The sequence below is a fragment of the Chionomys nivalis genome, chromosome 1 (assembly GCF_950005125.1).
Source record: "Chionomys nivalis chromosome 1, mChiNiv1.1, whole genome shotgun sequence".
Lineage (NCBI taxonomy): Eukaryota > Metazoa > Chordata > Mammalia > Rodentia > Cricetidae > Chionomys > Chionomys nivalis.
Window position 1 is genome coordinate 49,956,414 of NC_080086.1, and position 25,480 is coordinate 49,981,893.

At 44.3% G+C, this 25,480-nt stretch overlaps 1 protein-coding gene across 1 annotated transcript in view; it reads right to left on the reverse strand.

The window, feature by feature from the left end:
* Positions 1-25,480, reverse strand: part of Gxylt2 (glucoside xylosyltransferase 2) — a 93,033-nt gene that overhangs the window by 13,179 nt on the left and 54,374 nt on the right. Inside the window, exons 4-5 of the mRNA XM_057780440.1 lie at positions 5,593-5,844; positions 2,930-3,053 (exon numbers count right to left, since the gene is read on the reverse strand). Of these exons, the coding sequence (XP_057636423.1) occupies positions 2,930-3,053; positions 5,593-5,844 (376 nt within the window). The remainder of the gene's footprint in view (positions 1-2,929; positions 3,054-5,592; positions 5,845-25,480) is intronic.

Sequence of the window (25,480 nt, forward strand, 5' to 3'; positions counted from 1 at the left end):
ACCTGAGTCAGTCTGCAACCGAGCCACGCAATTCCACACCCACACACATTTTACGATCTAATCATGGCAGGAAGTTTAACAACAGTTTTAGCTAATGACTTTTAAATACATCTCAGTAAGTAGGTTACTGGCTACAGGAGACTCTTTTCACCCTAACACCGCAGTCCTGTGCGGCAGGTTTTATGTGTGTGACTTCATCCATAGCAACCCAGTAAGCCACAACAATAAACGTATTTATCTCCTAGGTTGCTACCAGTACTGTCACTCTCCTCTTTACAATGCTAAAGGTGACAAATCTTTAAAAACGTACAGTTGGCTCTAAGTTGTAGAGAGTTCACATGCAAAATAAATGAGAGGACAACGTATACGCGATGGCTGTCCTTAGAGGTTCATTAGAGAGAGCTAATGTTTAATACAGTGCCAGGGTAAAGTGTAAAATGGGGCTAAACGGCCACACAAAGGCCAGCAAATGACCTACCACTGACCTGAAACCTGAGCTCTTGATTGCTTAGTAGGCTCTGCTCAGAACAAGGATGTAGAACATAATTATGTCATAGTATCTTTGGCTCAGTGGACCTCAGAAGGAGGCACCCAGGTCATCAAATCCAACTGGGTTTAGCCCCAATGAAAGGCAAGGCACACACCAGCTATCATTCCCACAGTCCATGCTGCTGGCCTTGCTGATACCAGCAGAACCATGTGACTTTTCCCCTGGGAGGGTGGAATTGGCATGAAGTTAACCTTTGTGGGTGGCTGGACCCATAACAGATATGAGTACATTGCTTTGACGCCTGGGGAGCATAGTGATAATCTTCAAAGAGGAATAAACAGCATCAGTGGGAGGGGGTCCGTGTCACCTGCATTCTCCCCTGGGTCCCACAGCATCAGTGGGAGGGGGTCCATGTCACCTGCATTCCCCACTGGGTCCCACAGCATCAGTGGGAGAGGGAGGGTACATGTCACCTGCATTCCCCACTGGGTCCCACAGCATCAGTGGGAGAGGGAGGGTACATGTCTCCTGCATTCTCCCCTGGGTCCCACAGCATCATTGGGAGGAGGTTCATGTCACCTGCATTCCCCACTGGGTCCCACATCATCAGTGGGAGAGGGAGGGTACATGTCTCCTGCATTCTCCCCTGGGTCCCACAACATCATTGGGAGGAGGTTCATGTCACCAGCATTCCCTACTGGGTCCCACAGTATCAGTGGGAGGAGGTACATGTCACCTGCATTCCCCACTGGGTCCCACAGCAGCAGTGGGAGAGGGATGGTACATGTCACCTGCATTACCCATTGGGCCCCACAGCAGCAGTGGGAGAGGGTGGGTTTATGTCACCTCCATTCCCTGCCAGGTCCTCTCCTGCTGCAGTTACTGGGCTGAGCCTGCCAGCATTCCCACTCCTTGCTTCTATGAGACACCATCTGCTTATTTAACAAGCAACCTTTGTGCCGATGCTATCTGCAGGGCCCCAGAATCCAAACTGACACCCCTTCATCTAAAGAAAAGACATTCTCCGCTTAAGAAGAAAAATGTGGTGCAGACCACATACTGGAGGAGAGAAATGGATTGGAAGTTGCATGTAAAGAGCCAAGACGGGCTCTGCTCATCTAGCTAGTACTGGAAGTCTCTCCCCACAAACTCATGCTGACTCGCTTGTTTTCTTTCCTAGCATTTGGTTCTTTTTAATCCAGAGACCTACAGCATTAGGTTTCATAGCAGATGCTTTTCTTTTTTGTGGGCCATAACAAATGCTTTAAGGGTGACAAGTACCACAGGTCACATCACTATCAGCATGGCTCTCTACTTCAGGAAGGGAAGGACTGATAAGACAAGGACTACTTTACTTTCCCTAAAGATTCCTCTCAAAGGAAACCATTGTTTTCACTTTAATGAAATTAAATAACCTTTTAGCAAAGGGGAGGGGAGGGAAGAAGGACATTTTATTAGCTTTAAGGTATTAATATGAAAACACAGACCAAGAAATTTCATCTCTCTCTGTACTAGTTATGGTTCTATACTCTATGATAAAGACCATGATCAAAGGCAACTTGGAGGTAGGGGTGGTGGTGGAACAAGACTTTAGTCCCAGCAGGAGAATCTCTGTGAGTTCAAGACCAGCCTGGTCTACAGAGCAAGTTCTAGGACAGTCAACACTACACAGAAAAGAAAGCGACTTGGGGAGGAAAGGGTTCATTTTATCTTACGCTTCCTACATCAGTCATTAATTAATCAAGAAGATGCTGCATGGAGTTGCTTACACATAGAGTTGCCTACACATAGAGTTACCTAAATATAGAGTTGCCTAGAGGCCAATCTGAGAGAGTCATTTCCTCAATTGAAGTTCCTTTTCCCAAAGAATTCTTGCTTGTGTCAAGCTGACAAAAAGCCAACCAGGACACCCTGCCCCACTCGGTACCCTCTGACAAGTCACCAAGCTAACAACGTATAACATTTTCTTTTGCTCTAGATAACAAAACCAAACCCTGGGGGATCCGAGATCTTATCCTAGGCCCTCTGCACTCTGGACAGGTGACTGAATTTTAAAGCTCAGGAGCCACCTCCCTTCCACTAGTAGTTGCTCCATGGTGAGGGTCTGGTGCTCATATGGAAATGCTGTCATCTGGTCATCTGGTTCTGCGTCTTGTGCCACTTTACGCGGCACTTCTTGGAAGGATGGTGTGGCGGGACTGAGAAGGCTCTAAAACCAGAGTGCAGCGTTGGAGGCTTCAACATTTGGCCTTTTGTGTTAGTGGCTGAGGACCTGCCTCCGCAGATACCCGGGAGGCAGATGTAAGGGTGGACCAGAGGAACACAAGCCTCTCTCTGTGCACCATGCAGGTCCATCAATAGCAGCCTGTGTCTAGAATGCTCCCTATGAAATGAGGTGGGCGGATTCCTACACGGTGGCATTCTCCAAAGAGCGCTTACCTGGGTTGAAATAAAAAATAATATTTAATAAATCCTGGTCTCCCCACGTGATGGCATTCTTATACTTCTGGTACAGCGGGAGCAGCATGTCCTCCCAAGCCAGGCCTGCTGGAATCAGGCTGTTCTGGAAGAGAGGAAACCGAGAGAGCAGCTGCAGGAAAGCGAGCTGCCTTGTCCAGTGAAAATGCTTTCCTGTCCTCCGAGATGCAACACACAGGACACACAGGTGTGGTCCTGCTACCCTGGGCACAGAAGAAGCAGAGCGAGGGCTGTGGGTAGATGTTTGTGGGGGTGGGTACCTATGGATGCAGAGTGGACCAGGAAGTAGAGGGGGCCCTTTGGTTTTCTTTTCTTTCTTTCTTTTTCTTTTCTTTTTTTTTTTTTAGTATTTATTATTTGAATGTATATGTGTGTGTGTGTTTATTATGTATGTGCAAACATGTGTCGTGGGGTACATGTAGAGGTCAGGGGACAACTCCCTTTCTACCTTTATATAGGTTCTGGAGGTGAAACTCAAGCCACCAGGCTTGCATTGCCGGGTGGAACTCCCTTTACCTGCTCAGCTATTTCATTAGGCTTTTCTTTCCACAGGTGTATGAGAATGCCCATTTGTGTGTGTGGCTATAGGCACACAGGGGTCACAGCACATGTATGGAGCTAAGATGACAGCCTTCTGGTGTCTGGTCCTGCCTTTTCCACCTTTTTTTTGAGCAGGGTCTCTTTGCTGCTCAGGCCAGGCTAGCTGACCCATAACTTGCAGCATTGCTCCTGTCTGGACCTTTAGCGTGCTGGACTGCAGGCAACTGTGCTACTGTGTTGGCTTTGCATGGGTTTTAGGGAGCTCAGCTCCAGTCATCAGGTTTGCATCACACTCGTTTGCCCCTCTGAGCCCTCTCTGTAGCTCCTGCCTATGACACTAATCAAAAAGCCATGCTGAAATGCATCTCTCTCTACTTTGTTCCTCTTTTAAAAATTATCTTAGAAGCATTTCATATCTGTGAAGAAACAAATCACAGATCACAGAGTCAAGGCATTTCAAGGGAAAACATGCTTTCTTTCCTTATCTTTTCCCTTCCTTTAATTAATTAGTTTTGGGGCAAGGTCTTGCACTATATCCCAGACTGGCCTTCAACTCGGGGTCCCTGAGTTTACCTCCCAAATACCGTGGTTAAAGCTGCATGACACCATACCTGGCTCCTGTCCTTGTTCCCAAATAATTATTTACTTTTAAACTAAAAGTAACACACCCACAAACTAAGTATTCAACCAGTACGTTAAGATAAAAAATTAAAAAGTGGAAATATTTCTTCTGTTGCTTTCTCCAGATTCTGTCCCCACCTTCCACAGAAACATCTACAATGAACAACTAAAAGTTTCTTAGGCATTCTTCTGGAAATTTCTAAAGCATAAAGTAAACACACTACAGTATGAGACTATTTTTTCTTCACTTTCTATTTTTGAAATTGTGTTATTGATAATAATATAAAGATTAGACTGTTCTTTTTTAAAAAAATGTATTTATGTATATGTGTGTTTTGTGTGCATGTATGGCTGTGCACTACATGTATGCCTGGTGCCCATGGAGGCCAGAAGAGGACATTGGATCTTGGAAATTCAAATGATTGTGAGTTGCCACTTGAGTGCTGGCATTGAACCCTGGTCCTCTTAACTACTAGCCTATTCTTTTTTATGTTCTATTGTTCTGGCAGCCTTGAAGGCATGTGGATTGATGCCTTATACAGACTACATGCCAGCTGTGATGAATCTAGTCTTCTCCCCTTTTTGATGTATGTGTATGTGCTTGTTCATGTGTGTGCTGGTATAAATTTGTATGTAGGTAAGTGTGAGCATATGTACAAGTGCTTGTGGAGGTCAAAGAACCTCAAATGTTCTTTCTCAGAGACCCTCTATCTACTTGTTTTATGAGATGGGATCTCTCTTGAAATTTACCACATAGCTGGCCAGTGAGTCCCAAAAATGTGCCTGCCTCTGCCTTGCCAGCACTGGGATGATAAGCCACATCTGGCTTCATTAATTACATGGGTTCTGTGGATTGAACACAGGTCCACAGTGCTTTAAACGCAAGCAATTTTACCGACTGAGTTATCTTTCAGCCTCTGATTCTTCTTAACATAAGAAGAAAGGATGGGGACTGTCATCTACAGATGTTCATTTTGGTCCTTTTTATATTTCACTAGTAGAAAAGAGACCCAGTGAGCCATGCACAGAGATCTGTGTACTCACAGACATACACTTCTAGAGCCATTCCAGGACATCGGGTTTTGAAGCCTTGGAAAAGCCGAGTTTGGACACTCTGTAATTCAGAAACATCATACAGTATTTCTGAATGGAGTCTATGAAGCTTCACAGTGCACAGTTGCCTGGGCTTTTCCTGAGCAAAATTCCACATTTCCAATACTTTCTTCCCACCCACAAGCCAGATCAGCACAGACACACACCTAGCATGTCCCTACTGGAAATTCCGGGTCTTCTGTTTGTTTATTTGGTTCATTTCTCAAGGGTTTCTCTGTGTAGCCTTGGCTGTCCTGGAACTCACCCTGTAGACCAAGTTGTCCTTGAACTCACAGTGCTGGGATTAAAAGCGTGAGCCACCACCACCCGACTTCTAACTCTTTAGGTGGGATTTTCCAGCTCTTCCTTACCTTGAACTGGGTACTTCTGATGCGAGTTAAGTTCATGAGCATGACCCCTGAATTAACCCCTGTAGAGCCGTAGAAAGGATGGCGGGCAAAGCGGCTGTACCAGCCAATCTTGGGGATTTCATGCTCTGGGGCCATGGCGGCAAGCTGGGTGGAGTTGAACTGTCTCAGAAGCTTCCAGATATCATCCACGGGCCTCAGAAAGAGGACATCCGTGTCCACGTAGAGAAGCGAGTCCACATCCTTTAAGATCACCTGTGTGTTCAAGGGAGCAGGGAAGCAAAGGGGACAAAACAAAAATAGGTCAGAAACAATGTAAATGACCCAACAGGAAAAAAATGCTACTGATACTTATTGACTAGTGCCGGATTCCACAAGAGGCACCACTATTAGCCCCCTTTCCTCCCTTCTACTTTCACCCGAGGGTAAGTGTCAGTCAAGTGAAGACTCAACAGCAGATAAACCTGGCACTAGACTGGCCCAACTTCCGGACCCGGTCTGGTTGTATATTGGCTAGACTTTCAAAGAGATCAAACTGGAAACATCAACTGAACACCGTAGCTCTTTTTTGTTTGTTTGTTTGTTTGTTTGTTTGCTCGTTCTTCCTTCCTACAAGAAACTCACTTGTCTTTCCCTGTTAGTTCTTTGTTGGAACAGTCAGGGATTGACAATTTGATACAGACGATCTCCAGGCCTTCCCCTAGCTCAGGGGTGAGGACTCTATTCTAGGAGACAGCTGTGTATCTTTCTAAGATGGTATTTTCAGCCTATGGCTTTGTTAGCAGATCCGGGCTTGACAAGCTTCCCCAGCAGAGGCCAGATGGTGCATACTTCGGGCTCCGTTGTAGCCAGTTGGCCCTGCTGCTGTATCCTGGGAGCAACAGCGACAACTTGTACATGAACAAGAGTGGTTATGATCGGCACCTCATGGAGGGGACACCGCAAGTGAAATTTTGTATCATTGTTGGATGCCAAAGAATAGTCTTGCTTTGAGTTTTAAAAAATCATAGGCTTGGGGCTGGAGAAATGGCTCAGCGGTTAAGAGCACTGGCTGCTCTTCCAGAGGCTCTGAGTTCAATTCCCAGCAACCACATGGTGGCTCACAACCATCTGTAATGAGGTCTGGTGCCCTCTTCTGGCCTGCAGGCATACAGACAGACAGAATATTGTATACGTAATAAATAAATTAAAAAAAAAATCATAGGCTTCTATTTCCCATCAGGCTTGCTACACATCTTTCCAGTTAGCCTCCCCAGGTGAAGGAATGTTCCCTGCACCCCTACCTCAGCTTCCAGGGCTAAGCCCTGGAGTGTGAGACTTTAAAGCTTGAGTTAGCAGTAATGCCACTTGCCTCATTTTGTCATTGTTCCCGAAACTTAGGAATAATTTAATCAAGGAGGATTGAACTTTTCCTCACTGTAACTGTACATGCATGAACTAAACGTGTGTGAATCTATGCCCAAATTCCCACAGTAAAGCCCAACACCTAACGGGACAGCATATGGAGATATGGTTTTGGAGAACCACGAGGTTTACTGGGGTCATAAGGATGCCATCGTAACAGCACAAGTGCCCTTTGGACAGCAGGCCTCAGGAAGGGCCCTCCTCTCACTGCCCCGTTAGACACAGTGAGAAGGTGGCTGTGATGCATGGCAGGGAGAGAACCTTTTCCAAAATCCCACCCTGCTGGAATCCACATCTCAGACATTTCCCAATCAAAACTGTGGGAACACATATTTCTGTTGTTTAAGGCATCCAGTCAGCTGTGTTTTACCATGGGGAGCTGATGGAGGAAGGTCATTGGTTAATTAATAAAGAAACTGCTTGGCCCTGATAGGTTATAACATAGGTGGGTGGAGTAAACAGAACAGAATGCTGGGAGGAAGAAGAAGTGAGGTAAGACGCCTCAGACAGACACCATTTTCCTCTCCTCTCTAGGGCAGACACAATGAAGCTCGCTCCGACACAGGATGGACGTAGGCTAGAATCTTCCTGGTAAGTGCACCTCGTGGTGCTACACACATTAATAAAAATGGGACAAGCAGTGTTTAAAAGAATACAATTTGTGTGTCGTTATTTTGGGGCATAAGCTAGCCAGGCGGCCGGGAGCTGGGTGGCAGGAACACAGCCAGCAGCTCCTACAACAGGGAGCTGGGTAAACTTAAGACAGTACTCATCCAAATCCCCAGAACTTAACAGTGTGAACATGAGTACCATATAATACAATTTTTCAGGGATTTCAACACCTATTCAGCTAGCTTCAGTCTCTTTCTTTCCTCATCTATTGGAGGAAATTAAAAATAACAGCTATCTACCATTTAAAAAAATGTCCTCCTGACTACCTGAACAACTCAAAGATCTTGAGTTCATTCAGAATTGTGATTCTGCAATTGAGCTCATAAACCATTTTTTTTAAAAAAAAAAAAAAAACCTCTATCACACAGCTGGAAGTGGTGGTAAATACCTTTAATCCCAGCATTCTGAAAGCAGAAGTAGGCGGATCTTTGAGTCGGAAGCTAGCCTGGTCTACAGAGCTAGTTCCAAGACGGTCACAGCTATACCGAGAAACCACGTCTCAAAACAAACAAACAAACAAAACAACCACACATTCTCCTTGTTTTTCCTATTTCTTTTTTTTATATTTATTTATTTATTTATTTATTTATTTATTTATTTATTATGTATACAATATTCTGTCTGTGTGTATGCCTGAAGGCCAGAAGAGGGCACCGGACCTCAATACAGATGGTTGTGAGCCACCATGTGGTTGCTGGGAATTGAGCTCAGGACCTTTGGAAGAGCAGGCAATGCTCTTAACCTCTGAGCCATCTCTCCAGCCCCAGTTTTTCCTATTTCTATAGGAAGGTAAAGCTTGTCGCGGGTTGGCATAGTCTGCAGTCATCATTCAGAAATTTCCAATTCTAGTGTACTGTGGAGAAAGGGTAAAAATTCTCCACAAAACTATTAAGAAACATGTTGGGATACGAACTGTGTTGTATGTAATTAGGACCATGGTGTCTTACGCACCCTCAAGGTCTTTCAGGGCCTTCATGTTCTGCTCATCTAGTTTTATGCGGGAAGGAAACCAGAACACACCTGCTCCAAAAATGATGAACTATTCAGCTGAAGACAGAACCCTGCCCTCTCTGCTTTCCTAGAAACAGGACATAGACACACAAAAACAGAGACCCTTTTAATCTTCCTACCAGTTCCTACCCAAAGAGAGGAGGTACATTCTCTTCCCCAGTCCTCATCAGCTCAGAAACTGAGATTCTGCAGACTTTTCTAATCAGCCTTTCCCCTACATGTTTTCTGGAAGCCTGCAGCTGCTTTTCTTTGTCTTGTCATTGCTTTGATATTTATTATTCTCAAAGGGCTGGCAGGATGGCGCAGTGGGTAAAGGCATTTTCTGGAAGTCTGATGACCTGAGTTCAATCCTACAGACCCATACAGTAGAAGAAGAGAACCAAGGCCCTGCAATTTGTCCTCTGATCACATTTGAGTTTGGACACATGTACCTGTTCCCCCCCCATACACACACACAAACACACACACCAAATAAATAATGTGGTGGTTTGAGTAAGAATGGTCCTCATAGGCTCAAATATTTGATGCTTAGTCACCAGGGAGTGGCACTGCTTGAAAGGATTAGAAGGATTAGGAGGTGTGGCCTTGGTGGAGGAAGTGTGTCACTGGGGGGTGGACTTTGAGGTTTCAAAAGCCCATGCCAAGCCCAGAGTCTCTCTGCCTGAGGATCAGGATGTAGGTCTCAGCTACTTCTCCAGCACCATGCCTGCCCTGCCTACTGCCATGCTCCCAGCCATGACGATCAGGGACTAAACCTCTGAAACTGTAAGCAAATCTCCAATCATATGCTTTCTTTCAGAAGAGTTGCCTTGGTCACAGTGTCTCTTCACAGCAACAGAAGAGAGACTAAGGCAAATGTTGTAATGAAATTTATGGTTCCCAGTTAGGTAATTAAATAAGTCAGGCTCCTGCCCTGGTCACCTGTGTGTTCTCCCATGTGGTGTGTGTGTCACGTGCTGATAAACTTCCTTCTCTTATGACTCTCCTGTGTCAGAACTCTGATTCAACTACAGACTTAAGAGGATTAAGGGAGAAATTATATTTTATCTCCCTCACAGGGAAGGAAAGCTGAAGTACAAAAAAGTACTCTAAGTTCATGCATTGGAGTGAGACAAATAAGGCGAGAATAAGATAAAGTTGTTTGCCAGAAGCGTCTAAGGGAACACAACGCTGCATAGTGTTGAAAAAAAAAAAAACAACTAATTTAAAACCTTAGAATAAAGGGGGTTAAAGAGCAAAACCTGATAAGGCAAATTCTACCAACCTTATTAATTAGCTATAGGCCTCTAAAAATCTATGAGCAAATTGAAGTTCATGACTAGAATGATTTCATTGTTTTTCTTGGTCTTCAATCATGGATATATTAATACTTCTGTAATATAAAGTACAGTAATCAGCCTTCATCAAAACAAAACAAAGAAAAAAAAAACAGATTGGAGGGAGGGCCAAGAAAGGAAAAGCTAAAGCAAAGGGGTGTTATACCTCAAAGAACTGTCTGTCAAGAGGGAGAGCTGATGTGCTGGGTGGGAATTCACACGCAGAGAGTTCTCTATTTCATGGTGGCTTTAGCTTCTGACACAGATCTTACTACACAGGCCATAATGGCCTCCAACTTGAGCTCCTCTGGCTTCCGCCTCCCAAGTGCTGCACCACTGTGCCCAGCCAGGATGAAGATGGGGCAATATGACATCTTACTACGTCATATATCTGTTTACTGTTATGGACAAAACTACATTTCATTTGTGCACTTTGGTTTTCATGGAAATTCTAATAATTGATAGCATTCCTCTCTTTTTTAAAAAAATCTTTAAAAAATTACATTCTGTTTATTTATTTAGTTGAGGAGAAGGAGAGAGACAGGTCAAAGGACAACTTGCTGAAGTCAAGTCTCTCCTTCAACCATGCGATTCTGAGGACTGAACCAGGTCATCAGGCTTAGCAGCACATGCCCCTACCAGCTGTATCACATGACAAGCCCTCCTCTTCCTTTCTAACAGTAACTATTTATTTGACTCAAAAATGTGGTTTGGCCTGGCGGCGGTGGTGCACGCCTTTAATCCCATCATTTGGAGGGCAGAAGCAGGTGGATTTCTGTGAGTTGGAGGCCAGCCTGGTCTACAAGAGCTAGTTCCAGGACAGGCTACAAACCTACACAGAGAAACCCAGTCTCAAAAAACCAATACACACACATACACACATATATATACACATACACACACATATATACACACACACCTATATACATACACACATATATACATATACACACATATATACAAACATACACACATATATACATATACACAGACACATATATTTATACACACATACACACACACATATATATATACACACATATACATACACACACATATGAAGACATATATTTTAAGAGTTATAACTAAGGGACAATGAGGAAAAAGAATAAATTTAAGAATGGAGATAAAGTATCCTGTTAGGATTTGGTTTCCTGCTTAATAACTCATGTTGAAATCTCCTCCCTCAAATGATAGTATTTCAAGGTGATAGGACCTTAAGATGATTCGGTCACCAGCAGAGATCTGAGCCTTTCCTGAGAGGAGATGATGACAAAGCAAGTCCATCCTTTGCCCTTTTGACGTTTCCAGATCTGCCAGATTGTGATGTAGTCCTTGCCTTTACCGGAAGCTGAGCAGACATTAGTGCTAGGCTCTTGTGTTACAAGGAACCGCTTGTTTATCCCAGCCACCCAGAACCAAAATAATCACACAGAAACTGTATTAATTAAAGCACTGCTTGGCCCATTAGCTCTAGCTTCTTACTAACTCTTACATCTTAATTTAACCCATTTCTATTAATCTGTGTATCGCCACAAGGCTGTGACTTACCATGTCTATCTCCGCGCCAGGACTACATGGCTTCTCTCTGACTCTGTCTCTTTTCTCCCAACATGCTGTTTAGTTTTCCCCACCTACCTAAGTTCTGCCCTATCAACAGGCCAAGGCGGTTTCTTTATTCATTAATGGTAATCACAGCACATAGAGGGGACTCCCACATCACTCTTTCATTTCTGAACCTCCAGATTTGTAAGCCAAAATAAACCTGTTTTGTTTGGCTTAGTTTTTGTGGTGCTGAGAACTGAACTTAAAGTCTCATGGACAACAGCAGGCAAGAGCTGAGCTCATCTACCACTGACCCACATTTCCAGCTCCAAACTTCTGTTCTTGTTAAGTTCCCCAGACTATGCCATTCTGTTATAGCAACAGAAAATAAACTATGACAGGCTGCAAAGTCAGTTGAACATAATCTGAACGTGGCAAAATAGGGCCATGTGAGTCAAATTCTGTCCAAAGCCTTATCATTTTTAACAATTTTGGCATAAAGGGACTCTTATGTGGGAGCCCACAGTTTTGAAATCATTCCATCTCGACTAAAAGTCAGAGAGTTCAGACCTACGTGTTCTTGCTCCTCAAGAACTAACAAAAAGATGATTGACCAAGGGTGTGGCTGCTGGATGTCTTACTCTTCAAAGGCCAACCAACAGAATGTTTGACTTAGGGCATGGCTACCAGGTGTTTTGAGGTGTAAGGAGGTAATTACCCTTGCTTGTTCTTTGTATCATGGAAGTCTTGTGCCCTCCCCTTTTGTTTGGGGCATATAAGGCCTGAGAGTAATAAACTCGGGGCTTTTGCTTTTTGTTACACTATTTACCGGAAGCCCTCCCATCTTTATCTTCTGTCTCTGTCTAGTTCTTTCCTCAACCCACACTTCCCTCCTCAGGAATGTACTGACAAGTGGGCCTGATACTTTTAAAAGTTTGAAATTATTTGCCTAGTTTTTAAAAAGTATATCATTATCTTATGTTTATGAGTAGTTTGACTGCTTATATGTAGGTACACCACATGTGTGTCTGGTGTCTGTGGAGGCCAGAGGACAGCGATAGATCCCCTGAAACCGTAGTTACGTATGGTTGTGAACCACCATGTATGTGCTGGGAATAGAATCTGGACCCTTTGGAAAAACAGCAAGTACTCTCAGCCACAGAGGCATCTCTCTAGCCCCATTTGTCCAGTTTAAAAAATAAATTACTTTAGCCAGGCATAACTTTTTTTTTTTTTTTGGTTTTTCAAGACAGGGTTTCTCTGTGGCTTTGGAGCCTGTCTTGGAACTAGCTCTGTAGACCAGGCTGGTCTCGAACTCACAGAGATCCGCCTGCCTCTGCCTCCCAAATGCTGGGATTAAAGGCGTGCGCCACCATCGCCCGGCTAGCCAGGCATAACTTTAATCCCAGAACTAGTGAGGCAGAGACAGGCTAATCTTTGGGAGTCCAGCCTGGTCTATGTAGTGAGTCCAGGCCAGCTCTCCCTACACAGTGAGGCCCTGTCTCAGGTTGTTTAAAGGTTTTACAGCTATTTATTTATTTACTATTATTATTCCTATTGCTATTTGGTGGTGGCAGTAGTAGCAGCAGCAGTAGCAGTAGGAGTAATGTGTGTGTGTGTGTGTGTGTGTGTGTGTGTGTGTGAATGCATGCACGTGCTGGATGTGTGGGTGCACTCATGCTACAGCATACATGTAGATGTCAGAAGGCTATTTTCAGGAGTTCATTCTGTCACTCTGTGGGTCCCAGAATAGAATTAGAGGGTCAGCCTAGTGGCAGATGCATTTATTTATCACTGAGACATCTTGCCAACATTGCTCACAGTTTCTTCAAAATGAAGAGCTCACAGAAATATCCAGATGTCTACCTTCCTGTAGGGCAAAGAGTGGTGTTCTTGGTAATAGACACTGGTAGTGTTCTCAGTTCAATGGAATAAATATTTATGGAAGTTCCCCTAGGTGCTAAGCATGGCTCAGCCAGACAAATATCTTCGCCTATAGGAGGCAGCAAGAAGATAAAATCACTGATTATATAGTGTGCAAACAGGTGAAAAATACCAGGGAGTTTACAGTGTGTGTTTATTTAAGGCAGGGTTTCACTACATAGCCCAAACTGGCCCCAAACTCACAAGACTCCAGCCTCCTGAGTTCTGGGGTAATAGGTATGTGCTACTCCACTTGGGGTGGGAGCTTGTGACTGAAAACGGCACAGCTAGGAACAGGCTCACTTTGGGCACATGAGACAGGACAGGTATATATCTGGCACAGTAATAGCAAGAGACCACATGGCTGGACACTGCAGTGATGGGAAGGGCCCAAGATGAGGAGAGAGGTGGCCAGGGCTGGCTGTTTAGGGCTGATGACACTCTTGTTTGGACTCCGCGATGGTAGCCACTGGAGGGCTTTTCCCCGCGGGGCTCCAACACCTTTGGATCATCTGCTGAGACCAGACTGTTAGAGGGCTTTTCCCTGAGGGGCTCCATCCCTGTCAGATCCTCTGTTGAGACCAGACTGTTAGAGGGCTTTTCCCTGAGGGGCTCCATCCCTGTCAGATCATCTGCTGAGACCAGACTGTTAGAGGGCTTTTCCCTGAGGGGCTCCATCCCTGTCAGATCATCTGCTGAGACCAGACTGTTAGAGGGCTTTTCCCTGAGGGGCTCCATCCCTGTCTGATCATCTGCTGAGGTTGATGAGATGTGATTTGAGAGCGGACTGACTCTGGCAACCACAGCCCAGGGAGTGAGAAGTGGTCCAACCCTGAACACCGCTTGAAGACAGGACCCACAGGGACGGCAGATGGACTGAGCATGAAAAGCGAGAGAAAGTCAAGGATAGCTCCAGGGATTCTCACTCAAGTGATGGAAAACCACAAAATCACCTCTTGCCAGGGTAAGGGCGTGGGAATTGAAGAAATACAAGCAAAGAATATGAAGACACATAGAAATAATAAGACAGAAACCATAGAAAATATTGGGAGAGCATTCCAGGGATTACTGCGATCCTGAAATCTGCCCACGTTTGACTCACACAATCATTTTATCACTGAGACATTAAATTATTAGCATTCTGTTGCCTAGGTAGCAAAGGTGCTCTAGATCATTGTATCCTAAAGACCACCCTTCCCCAGGTGACCTCATAGTTACCAAAAAAGTACATTTACATATCCTGACCACCTGTCAGGATGGCATGGACTTATCTTAATTTCCAGAAAACCACACAATCACCTCCTGAGTGCAGCTATGCTTGTCAGTCTCCAAACTCTCTGACATCAGACAAGGTGGAAATGGGCCTGCATTTTCCGGCCTCCACACCATGTTAACCGAGAGTGATCTGTATCGCTCTGGGGTTCCTCAGAGACATTGGAGTTTGCAGGTGCCAAAGCCGGGTGCCATTCTTCCCCCTCCTCTTCCTCCTCCTCATCTCGCTCCCTAGCAGTGGCTAGCCTGGAACTCACTGCAGCAGGCTGGGTTTGAACTCCGACAGATTCTCCTGCCATGCGACACCATACCTGACTTACTTTCTTTTCCTGCTGCAGAGGCAAAAACACCCTGACTGAAGCAACTTAACAGGGAAATGGTTTATTCTGGCTTCTAGTTTGTCCCTCATGGCAGGGAAGTCACAGTTGTGGGAGCCTGAAGCAGCAAGTCACAGGGCATCCACAAAACCCAAACAGAAACAGTCAAAGCTCACAGTCTCCTACCACGGTCTAAGATCCCAGCCCCAGGGAAGGCTATCTCTGGTTTTTCCAGTCAATCAACATAATCAAGATAACAAACATCCCACAGGCATACCTAGTGATTTATCTCCTAGGTCATTCTGGATTCTGTTGACAACAGTAACCCTCACATTCCCTATGGCCCCTCCTCACCTGAAGGGAAGGGACACAGATGGCCAGCACTTGACTTCAATGGGAAGTGTCCAGGTTAAGCTGAGCATGGAGGTTTTCAGTATGCTCTCTGATAGGTAGATTATATGTCAAAAGAAACATACAAGGACACCTTGTATGAGAAACCTCACCGAGTGACCTCAAGTATAGCATATCCTGAGTTCGAGTCTTAGCACCCACTTTGGGGCCTCTGCTCCCCCATCTGCAAACAGCAGTGCCACACCAACTCCAGTGTCGTCTGTGTGGCATGACGTATGTCATTATGCAGGACGGGAGCTACATGTCCTATGGGACTAGGCTTCCTGGAAGTCAATGGCAACGGCCCGGTATTAGCCACCACTGAGGCATAGACGGGTTTCTCAATTAGCTGGCTATGCGGTATATGGGCTTTGCACAATCTCTTTCATAATAATGATATTCTATATATCTACAAGACAAGGATTATCTCTTCAGGAACAGCTCTGGGATAGGGAATGTATAAGACTAAAGCAGAACCTTTGTCATACACGGGGTGTATGATGAGCAAGGGAATAGATGGGTTAATGTTGATGGACAACATTATTATACTTTGAACTTTATGGATAGGCTTGCTAGATCCCAACCCCTGATGGAGGAGGGTCATCCTTCTATCTGTTGATTTCATTGGTTAATTAATAAAAAAACTGCTTGGCCCTTTAATAGGGCAGAAAATTAGGCAGGCAGAGTAGACTGAACAGAATGCTGGGAGAAAGAAGCCGAGTCAATCAGTTGCCATGATTCTCCCGCCAGACACAGACACAGGTTAAGATCCTTACTGGTGGGGCTACACACATTACTAGAAATGGGTTAAAGTAAGTTGTGAGAATTAGCCAATAAGAGGCTAGAACTAATGGGCCAGGCAGTATTTAAAAGAATACAATTTCCGTGTAATTATTTCGGGTATAAAGCTAGCCGTGTGGGAGCTGGGTGGCAGGAAGCAGCCTGCAGCACCTCACTACAGAGAGGCTTCTAGCAACAGATTATACCATAAAAGACCTAAATAATAGCGCCCCCATTCATCATGAAGCAATTTGGAGAGAAATAACTGTGCCCATATTCCCAAATATTGTTTATAAATGTTCTTTTACATTTAAAGGGAGATATGATATAGATATGAATAATTTGCATTGGTATGGATTTTAAGGTCAGTTTTGTTATATGTATATGCATATTTCTAATCTTGATTAAGGTATTGTGATTGTGTAGTTCATTTAAGAATGTAATGTATAATTAGGAAATATAGATTGTTGGTGGATATCATCAATAATAGTCAAGCTTGTAGTCATGTTAGTTAGATTTTATAGATATATAGAGATATATTTCAGTTGGATAGGCATTCTTTATATCTTTCAAAGACTGCAGAATATGGCATTTAATGTTTTAATAACTTAGGACTTTTCAGGACAATGAGACACATCTGCTCCTGGCAGCACCAATCTACTTCAAGAGGAAGATGGGCATCAAAGAGGCTCCTTATGGAGTTTGATAGCCATTTGGGCAAGAAACTGCTCTTGCCTGGACTGTTGCATAAACTGGACACAAAGAACCCACAGAAAGAGGACTGCTGAACTTGCCTAAAGGTGAGATGGTCTTTCAGGGTTCCTGATTCATGAAAGAGTCTGTGAGACATTCTACAGGACACAGCAGAAAATGACTAAACTGTCTTTAAACGTTCCTGCTTCATGGAAATGTCTGCTGGATACTATGGGCCTAAAGGCTGAAGATGGATGCCCCAACGGTACAAACTTTGGGTTACTGTCCAGGCAGTGAGTTGTCTCTGTCATTTCTAGAGTTTAGATTTCTTGTTTGCTTAGGTAATATTATATCCTTCTGGAGTCTTTGATGGAGTTAAAAAATGGATAATTATAGTTTTTCATTATTATAATAAAGATAAAATAAATATAAATATTGTAACTGTGATTCTTGCTTAATAAATGTTTTGCTATATGTAATTTTACTATGTTAAAGTTAAAGCCTTTCTTTTTTGTTTAAACAGAAAAAGGGGAAATGATGGAGGAGGGTCATCTTTCTATCTGTTGTTTCATTGGTTAAGTAATAAAGAAACTACTTGACCTCTGATAGGACAGAAAATTAGGTAGGTGGAGTAGACAAAACAAAATGCTGGGAGAAAGAAGCTGAATGAGGCAGTCGCCATGATTCTCCTACTCTAGACAGACGCAGGTTAAGATCTTTCCTGGTAAGCCAGCTCGTGGTGCTACACAGAATATTAGAAATGGGTTAGATCAATATGTAAGAGCTAGTCAATAAGAGGCTGGAACTAATGGGCCAGGCAATGTTCAAAAGAATACAGTTTCCATGTAATTATTTCAGATAAAGCTAGCCATGTGGGTGGCCCGCCGCCGTTCTTACAACAAACCCCGATGGTGTCCGCTGCATAGGAAGGTACAAAAAAGTATATTTCAGCAGGTGCAGAGAGGTGATTAGGTATATGTGGTCACTAGATGAGATAAAGAAAGGGTTAGAAAGAGGAAGGGCCATGATAGTGATAATAAGACAGAAACTTTCTATTCATAAGATGAAATCACTTGTCTGAGGTTTACATTCCCAAGGACAAGAGTTCCTCTTCTAAGGATGTTTTATGTCTAACACCTGTCCCTGATAATATGCTTTTCTTAAATATCGCTGATGTGACTAAAAGAAGCTTTCATACTGTGCCAACCAATGATACATGACCTTCTGATTTGTTCTTTGTTTGAATACTATATAATGAAAACATGAATTCAGTAAAATCGCAGCAGATTCAAACCACTCTCTTGTGTGTTGTGTCTGTCCATCATTTGCCGAACTGTGCCTTCCTGTTACCAAGACGCTGCTTCTCCCACGGTCTGAGTGGCTCCCCTGAGCCGGTCCGTGGTACAGCAGGTGTCGCAGCACTAACTGATCACATGAGGTGCTCACATAGCAGCTAAATAAGTAATCAATAAGCAACAACTTTGTTAGCAGAAACCTGTTCTTCTGGCTAAAATAACCAGTGCAATTAGTTATGGTTCACATCAGTGCCCATGGCACAGTCAGACAGGTGCCAACCACAGAAAGCATTTTACGTCATCAGAGTCGAGAAAGAAGAAAGGAGGTTTGAAGACCTTTCTAACATCACAGTGCACAAGTTATCTTGGCTGGAAACAAGCACTTAGCCTTCTCACTGTTAACCTGTAAAAACAAAATACAAAGTGACTGTAATACTCCTCTCGGGAGGCCTGCAATTCTGCTGGCATTGCCTTGAAGAGGATCATTGCTGGTTATGTTATAATGGGAAGAGTAATATTTACCAAAAGTACATTCTGATTGCTTTATGGAAATTAATGAACACTACATGAGAGGCTTATTTTCTTTCTTAAGAGAAGTAGGGTGTCTCACAAAATCCATTTGTCCCCAGTGCTGCTCAGCCCACCCACTGCACCAACTCCACTGGCTACTGTCTGTGATCTAGCTCAGAAAAACCGTGCTAAGGGTGCAGGAGAGATGGCTCAGCAGGCAAAAGTACTCTTGCTCTTCCAAAGAACCCAACTTCAGTTTCCAGCATTCAAGCTGAGTGGTGCACAATCACCTGTAACTCCAGTTTCAGGGAATCTGATGACCTTTCTGGACTCCGTGGGCACCTGCACACATGTGGCATTACCCACACAGACACACAAACAAGTGTAAATAAATCTTTAAAAAAAGGAAAAGCGAGAGGAAGAAACATATGCTATGTGTTCAGTGGAGCCTAGTCACAGCCAGCCAGCCTGGTTATCGGGAACGGGCTGGCTCTCTGTCAGGTTTATCCTGCTCCAGCTGGGGAGTGATTGTCCCAGTACAACTGGGTACAAATGTTAGTGTGTGTGTCTGTTAAAAATCTGACTAGCTTAATTCAAAACAGCTGGATCAGCTCATGTCTCCTCTCCACTTTCTGCCCAACACCAGCACTGCAACGGTCCCCCAGGAATCTGTGACATCCTTCGTAGCTGCCTCATCTAACCCACTCCTCACAACAGCCATGGGGACTTTTTAGCTTGCATGTGATTTCATGTTGACCCAGTGGGGCTTTCCAATGGCGGTATTTAATTACTAAGTATTTGGAAGTTACCAGATCTTTTTGCATCCACTTCTCTTTTAATTCCCGTGTAGTCAGGGAATGCACTGCATGACTTCAATTTACCAAGGTTTGTTTTATGGCCCAGCATATGGTCTATCTCTGCAAATGTTCCCTGTAGGTTTGTAACACATGTTTGCTCAGCAGTTGATGGGTGGGGCGTTCCACCAGTTCTGTAGCCGTGCCTGAGGTCACTCAGTCAACAGTACTGCCACGGTCTTCTCCATCCACACTGATGATAACCATGTGTGCTCCATGGAGCCTCAGTTCCAGACGCAGAGAAAGTGGGGCAGCACAGTGAGCCGTGATTTCACCCACAACACTAGGCCTGTTCCTTTGACCACTTCTGTCCCTTTCCTTGGTTTGAGAAGGAGCCCCAGCAGGACACCCCGATGTCCAATTTTGCAGCATTATTTATTAAGGACCACTGTCTTAATTCACTCCCTGTTGTTGTGATAAAGATCATGACCGAAAGTAATCTTCTAGGGAGGAAAGGGTTTATTTGGCTTACAACTTCCAAGTGAGGGTTCATTATCAAGGGAAGTCAGGGCAACAAGCAGAAAACCGGAGGCTGGAACTGAAGCAGAAGCAATGAAGAAACATCGCCCACTGGCTTTGTTTTCTTATACACTCAGGACCACCTGCCCAGGGTGCCATGGCCTATAGGAAGCTGAGCCCTTCCATATCAATCATCAATCAAGAAGATGTCCTACAGGCTTGCCCACAGGCCAATGTGGGGCATTTTCTCAATTCAGGTTCCTCTTCCCAGATAACTAGCTAGTGTTGATAAAAACCAACCAAACACAGTCACAACGGGCTTCCCCGGCCTCAGGTCTCAGCTCTGAAACAGCCCTTCTCAGAAAGCCCTTGTGGAGGCCCCCTCTCCTTTCCCTCCATGCATCCTTCACCACATCCCATGAGTTCCTTTCTCCTACCCCTCTTCAACAGTGGCCTTTTCTTAAATTGCTTTCTCCCTCCATTAGAACAGAAGCCCACGGGAGCCAGACTGGAGGAACGACTGAAGTCCAGGCACCGGGGCGGTGCTCCTCTACACTGTCTCAGAGCCTCTACAACTTGATTTATTTAAGATGCAAATGAAAACTTCATCATTGCTTTTTATAAATTCATTTTATTTTACTTTATATATACATAAATTTATGTATATGAACATATATGTTTTATGTAACAAGTAAAATACAATGAATATAGGTATTTTGCTTATATATATCAAGTAAAATAAAATGAGCATATATATATATATATATATATATATATATATATATATATTATATGAGTAATTGGCCAGTACCACTTGAATGCTGGATGCCCATACATTTTCTCATCAGAGAAGAGCACCGGATTCACTGGAACTGAAGTTAGAGATCGTTGTGAGCTGCCATGCAGCACTAGGGATCAAATCTGAGTCCTCTGGAAAATCAACCAGGGCTATTAATGGCGGAGCCTTCTCTCCAGCCACATTTCAATCTATTTTCATTTATTCATTTATTTCCTTTGGTGTTTGTATGCACACACATATACCATGGCATTCATGTGAAGGTCAGAGGGCAACCTGCAGGAGCTGGTTCTTTCTTTCCACCATGTGGTTCCCAGAGGTCAAACTCAGGTCAGCAGGCCCGGCAGCAAGTGTTTACCCACTGAGCCATCTTGCAGGCCTCAATTTTGCTGTAAATACGCTTCAAGACAGATTATAGAACAGAGACAGGCTCAGTAATAGGAAGTATATAGGACTCAGAGTCTTGAAGGAAAGCTGCAGGTACCTGCCATACAGAATACTGTTCTTCTGCTGCATGGGCCTGTGTATGAACCCACCAGCCTCTGCTGACGGACAGCTGTGTCTCTAAGGACACCAGTGCATTCCCTTGTCTCTTCATTTAAAATGGTTTTGTTTTTTACTGTTTTTTACTCGGTTGGTTGGTTTGGTTTGGTTTGGTTTTTGAGACAGGGCCCCAAGATCTACCTGTTTCTGCCTCCCCAGTCCTGAGCTTATAGGCATGCGCTACTACAGCCAAGCCATTTAAAATGTTTTGTTAGCATATATTACTTTTACATAACACTGGGTTTCATCATGATATTTTGTATATGTACATAATATATTTAGATCATTTTCACCCTTTACCTCTCCTGTCCACCCCCTCCCACTCCTACTGATCCCTTCCTCTTTCCAACCCGTTTCCCTTCTAGTTTGATGGCTTTTTGTTTCCGACCTAATGAGCCTCACTAGGGTGCTTTGTAGGAGCATAGGTGAGGGCTCGTTTATGGGAGAATGGACCCTGAACATGATCTACAGCTCTGAAAACATGTCTTTCCTTCCCCCATCAACCATTAACCAGTGTAAAACCTCATGGGAGAGGTAACAGGACTCCACTAGAGGCCCAGTCTGTGCAGCCTATCAGACTGCTGCGAGCTCAAGGGTGCAGCAGCAACATCATGCCCGTGATGTAGGTGGGTCTTCTATCTATCTGTTGCTTTCATTGGTTAATTAATAAAGAAAACTGCTTGGCCTGATAGGGCAGAACATATAGGTGGGTGGAGTAGACAGAACAGAATTCTGGGAGAAAGAAAGCTGAGTCAGGCAGATGCTATAGCTCTCCGCTCCAAGATGAACACAGGTTAAGATCCTTTCCGGTAAGCTACCACCTTGTGGTGCTACACAGATTATTAGAAATGGCTTAATCAAGATGTGAGAGTTAGCCAATAAGAGTCTGAAACTAATGGGCCAGGCAGTGTTTAAAAGAATACAGTTTCCGTGTAATTATTTCTGGTATAAAGCTAGCTGTGCTGGAGCCAGGCGGGAACGCAGCCCGCTGCTCCTCACTACACACCCACCCGTGCCCCACACCGCTCCCAGTCATTCCTCTCGCCTACGTTCTTTCCACACCTCACCTCCATTTTTTTCCCAAATAAAATACAGTTTTCTTTATCCAAATGTCATCTGAGGAGTTATTCAGAGATCATCCAATGACAACAGGTGCCCAACCTATTCCCGCTTGGAAGCACCAGTCATTCCTGGAGCATATGCATCTTCAGGTCAAGTGCCTTGCCCAAGCTGACACAACAACCATTGCCAAGACAGGCACAGGTGCAGGGAGGGACAGCCTCAGCTAAGTTACCCCCGCCTCCATCTGGGCTTTCCCTGGTGGAAGACCCCAGGGAACGTGTCCCAAGCCTTCTGCCTGTGTCATTCCACAGAAAGCTCACTGGCTGCAGCTGGGATATGAGGATGACCCAGGCAGCTACAGAGACAATAGTTATCGAGCAAAGACTGGAAGCTAGGCACACGCGCCTATTTGCATGAATGACTGACAACCTCTGACCATCACAGATGCAAGAGCCCAGCAGTTCAGCACATAAAATAACAACGGTCTAACTAAATAATTAAACTGATTACGACCATTTATATGGCAGATGCTATTCAATCAACTATCCCATAAAACCGGGGAAGAATAGACAGCTTTATTAACTTTTAGTCATCTAAAATAACATTTGCTTTATGCCATGTGTTTAATATGGAGATCTGAGAGATCTAACTTCTTGGAAGAGTACTGGTTGATGAGTCTGAACCCAGGCCTCTGGTGTGGGAGTCTGGGTGCTTTCATGATTAAATGAAGCTATACAGATCAGGAGAACGGGTCACACAATGGTGACAAGTTCCAGCCTTGGCCTCCTGGACAAAGTAGTGACTGTCAATATTCTCCAGCCAACGTATTCTTTTCCCCTAAGTATTCTGGAGAAGATTCTTTAAAACCACAGAAGTATCTCACTTTGATTAAATTTTCCAACCCCCATTTCAGCACTCACAGGTTAGACCTTCCTCCAGTAATTCTAACTGGAGCGTGCAAAGATGACCTCTCACCCCAACCCCCATTCCCACTCACACTCCCATTCCCTGTAGCCCAGGCTAGCCTTGTGACCCTCTTGCCTCCGTCACAAGCATTCACTGTTATGCTATCATATGTCTCTTCCCTCATTCTTTCTATATGTATTAACTGCAATTCTCCTGTACGGAAGAATTATTATTTTTTTGTGTTCATTTACCCACTCCATTATTTATTCTTATCAGCATGGAAATTATTTTACTGGAAGCGGGGGCTGTAACACAGTATAGATGGCCCCTGACTTAGCAACAGTTTGACTTTATGATTGCACAGAAGCATTGCACATTCAGGAAAATCCCTGCTTTCCTATTTGTCTTTGGATCTATCAAGTCACAAAGCTGTCCTTGCTGGTGGTCCTTGGTGGCAGCAGCAGGCACAGTCTGGGAAACAGAGTGCCAGATATCCCAGATGAGGTAAGAACACCTGCATCTTCTAGTATTTTTAGTGAGCCCACTGAAGTGAATCCCACATGTGGCATGTTTGTACGTGTGTATGTGCCACACCCCTGTGGGGGTCAGAGTTCAACTTTCAGGAGTCTGTTCTCTCTTTCCAGTTAGGGTTCCAGGGATTAAACTAAGATGACCAGTGTGGTGGTCTGAATGAGAATGGTCCCCAACGCTCATATAATTGAATGTTTGTTTCCCAGTTGGTGGATTATTTGGGAAGAATTAGGAGGTGTGGCCTTGTCAGAGGAGATGTGTCACAGGGTGGAGTTTGAGGTTTCCCTTTCTCTGCCTCCAACTTGCAGATCGAGATGTAGCTCTCAGTGACTGCGCCAGCACCATGACTGCTGCCATGCTTCCTGCCATGGTAGTCATGGCTCACCCTCTAAAACTGCAAGCAAGCAAGCAAGCAAGCTAACAATTACATGTTTCCTTCCTTCCTTCCTTCCTTCCTTCCTTCCTTCCTTCCTTCCTTCCTTCCTTCCTTCCTTCCTTCCTCCCTCCCTCCCTCCCTCCCTCCCTCCCTCCCTTCCTTCTTTCCTTCCTTCTTTCCTTTTTCAAGGCAGGGCTTCTCTGTGTAATGGCCCTGGCTGTCCTGGAACAAATGATTTCTCTTGTAAGTTACCTTGGTCATTGCGTCTCTCACAGCACTAGAACAGTGACTAAGATAATCAGCTTGCACAACAAGTCTTTTCACCTGCTAAGCCATCTCCCCGGGAAACCCACTGTGTTTTCTGAAACATTGACTCTCATTTGGCCTGGAACTGTTTATTCAGGTAGGCTGTCTGCCTAGCGAGCCCCAGGGATCACCTTGACTTCACTTCCAAACATACCCAGCTTTCTTATGTGGTTCTGTGGGTTGAACTTGTGTATTCACACAAGCTAAGCCATCTACCCAGCCCTCTTTCTATTTGAAAAATAAATCCTTATTTTCTGGTACCACATGACGCTCCAAACTCCAAACTCATCTTGTGTTTTCTTTCTTTCTTTCTTTCTTTCTTTCTTTCTTTCTTTCTTTCTTTCTTTCTTTCTTCCTTCCTTCCTTCCTTCCTTCCTTCCTTCCTTCCTTCCTTCCTTTTGGTTTTTCGAGACAGGGTTTCTCTGTGTAGCCTTGGTTGTCCTAGATCTTGCTTTGTAGACCAAGCTGCCCTCAAACTCATAGAGATTCTCCTGCCTCTGCCTCACAAGTGCTGTGATTAAAGACAGGAGCCACTACCACCTGGCTGCATTTTGTGTTTTCTAACCCTAAGCCCTGGAATCAATCAGCTTCCCCAAGGAGCCCTATTGGAGGACAGTACTCAGAAGCCCAAATGTGGGTGTGAGGTATACTCATTCCCACCACTTCTGACCTCTCAGTCAACAGAACTATGGGTGTGTACCAACCATGGGTACATATCTAAAATAGTCATATTTAATTTATATGTTAAATGTATATATGTATGTACATGTACACACACACACACACTCTCTCCCAGTGATTATATTCAGCTAGGCTGGCTTCATGTATGTATGTATGTATGTGTGTGCACATACATGATTATGTGTGCCTATATAAATTTATGTGCACTATGTATATGCAGTTGTCAGGGGTGGAGTCCAGAGGGTATCA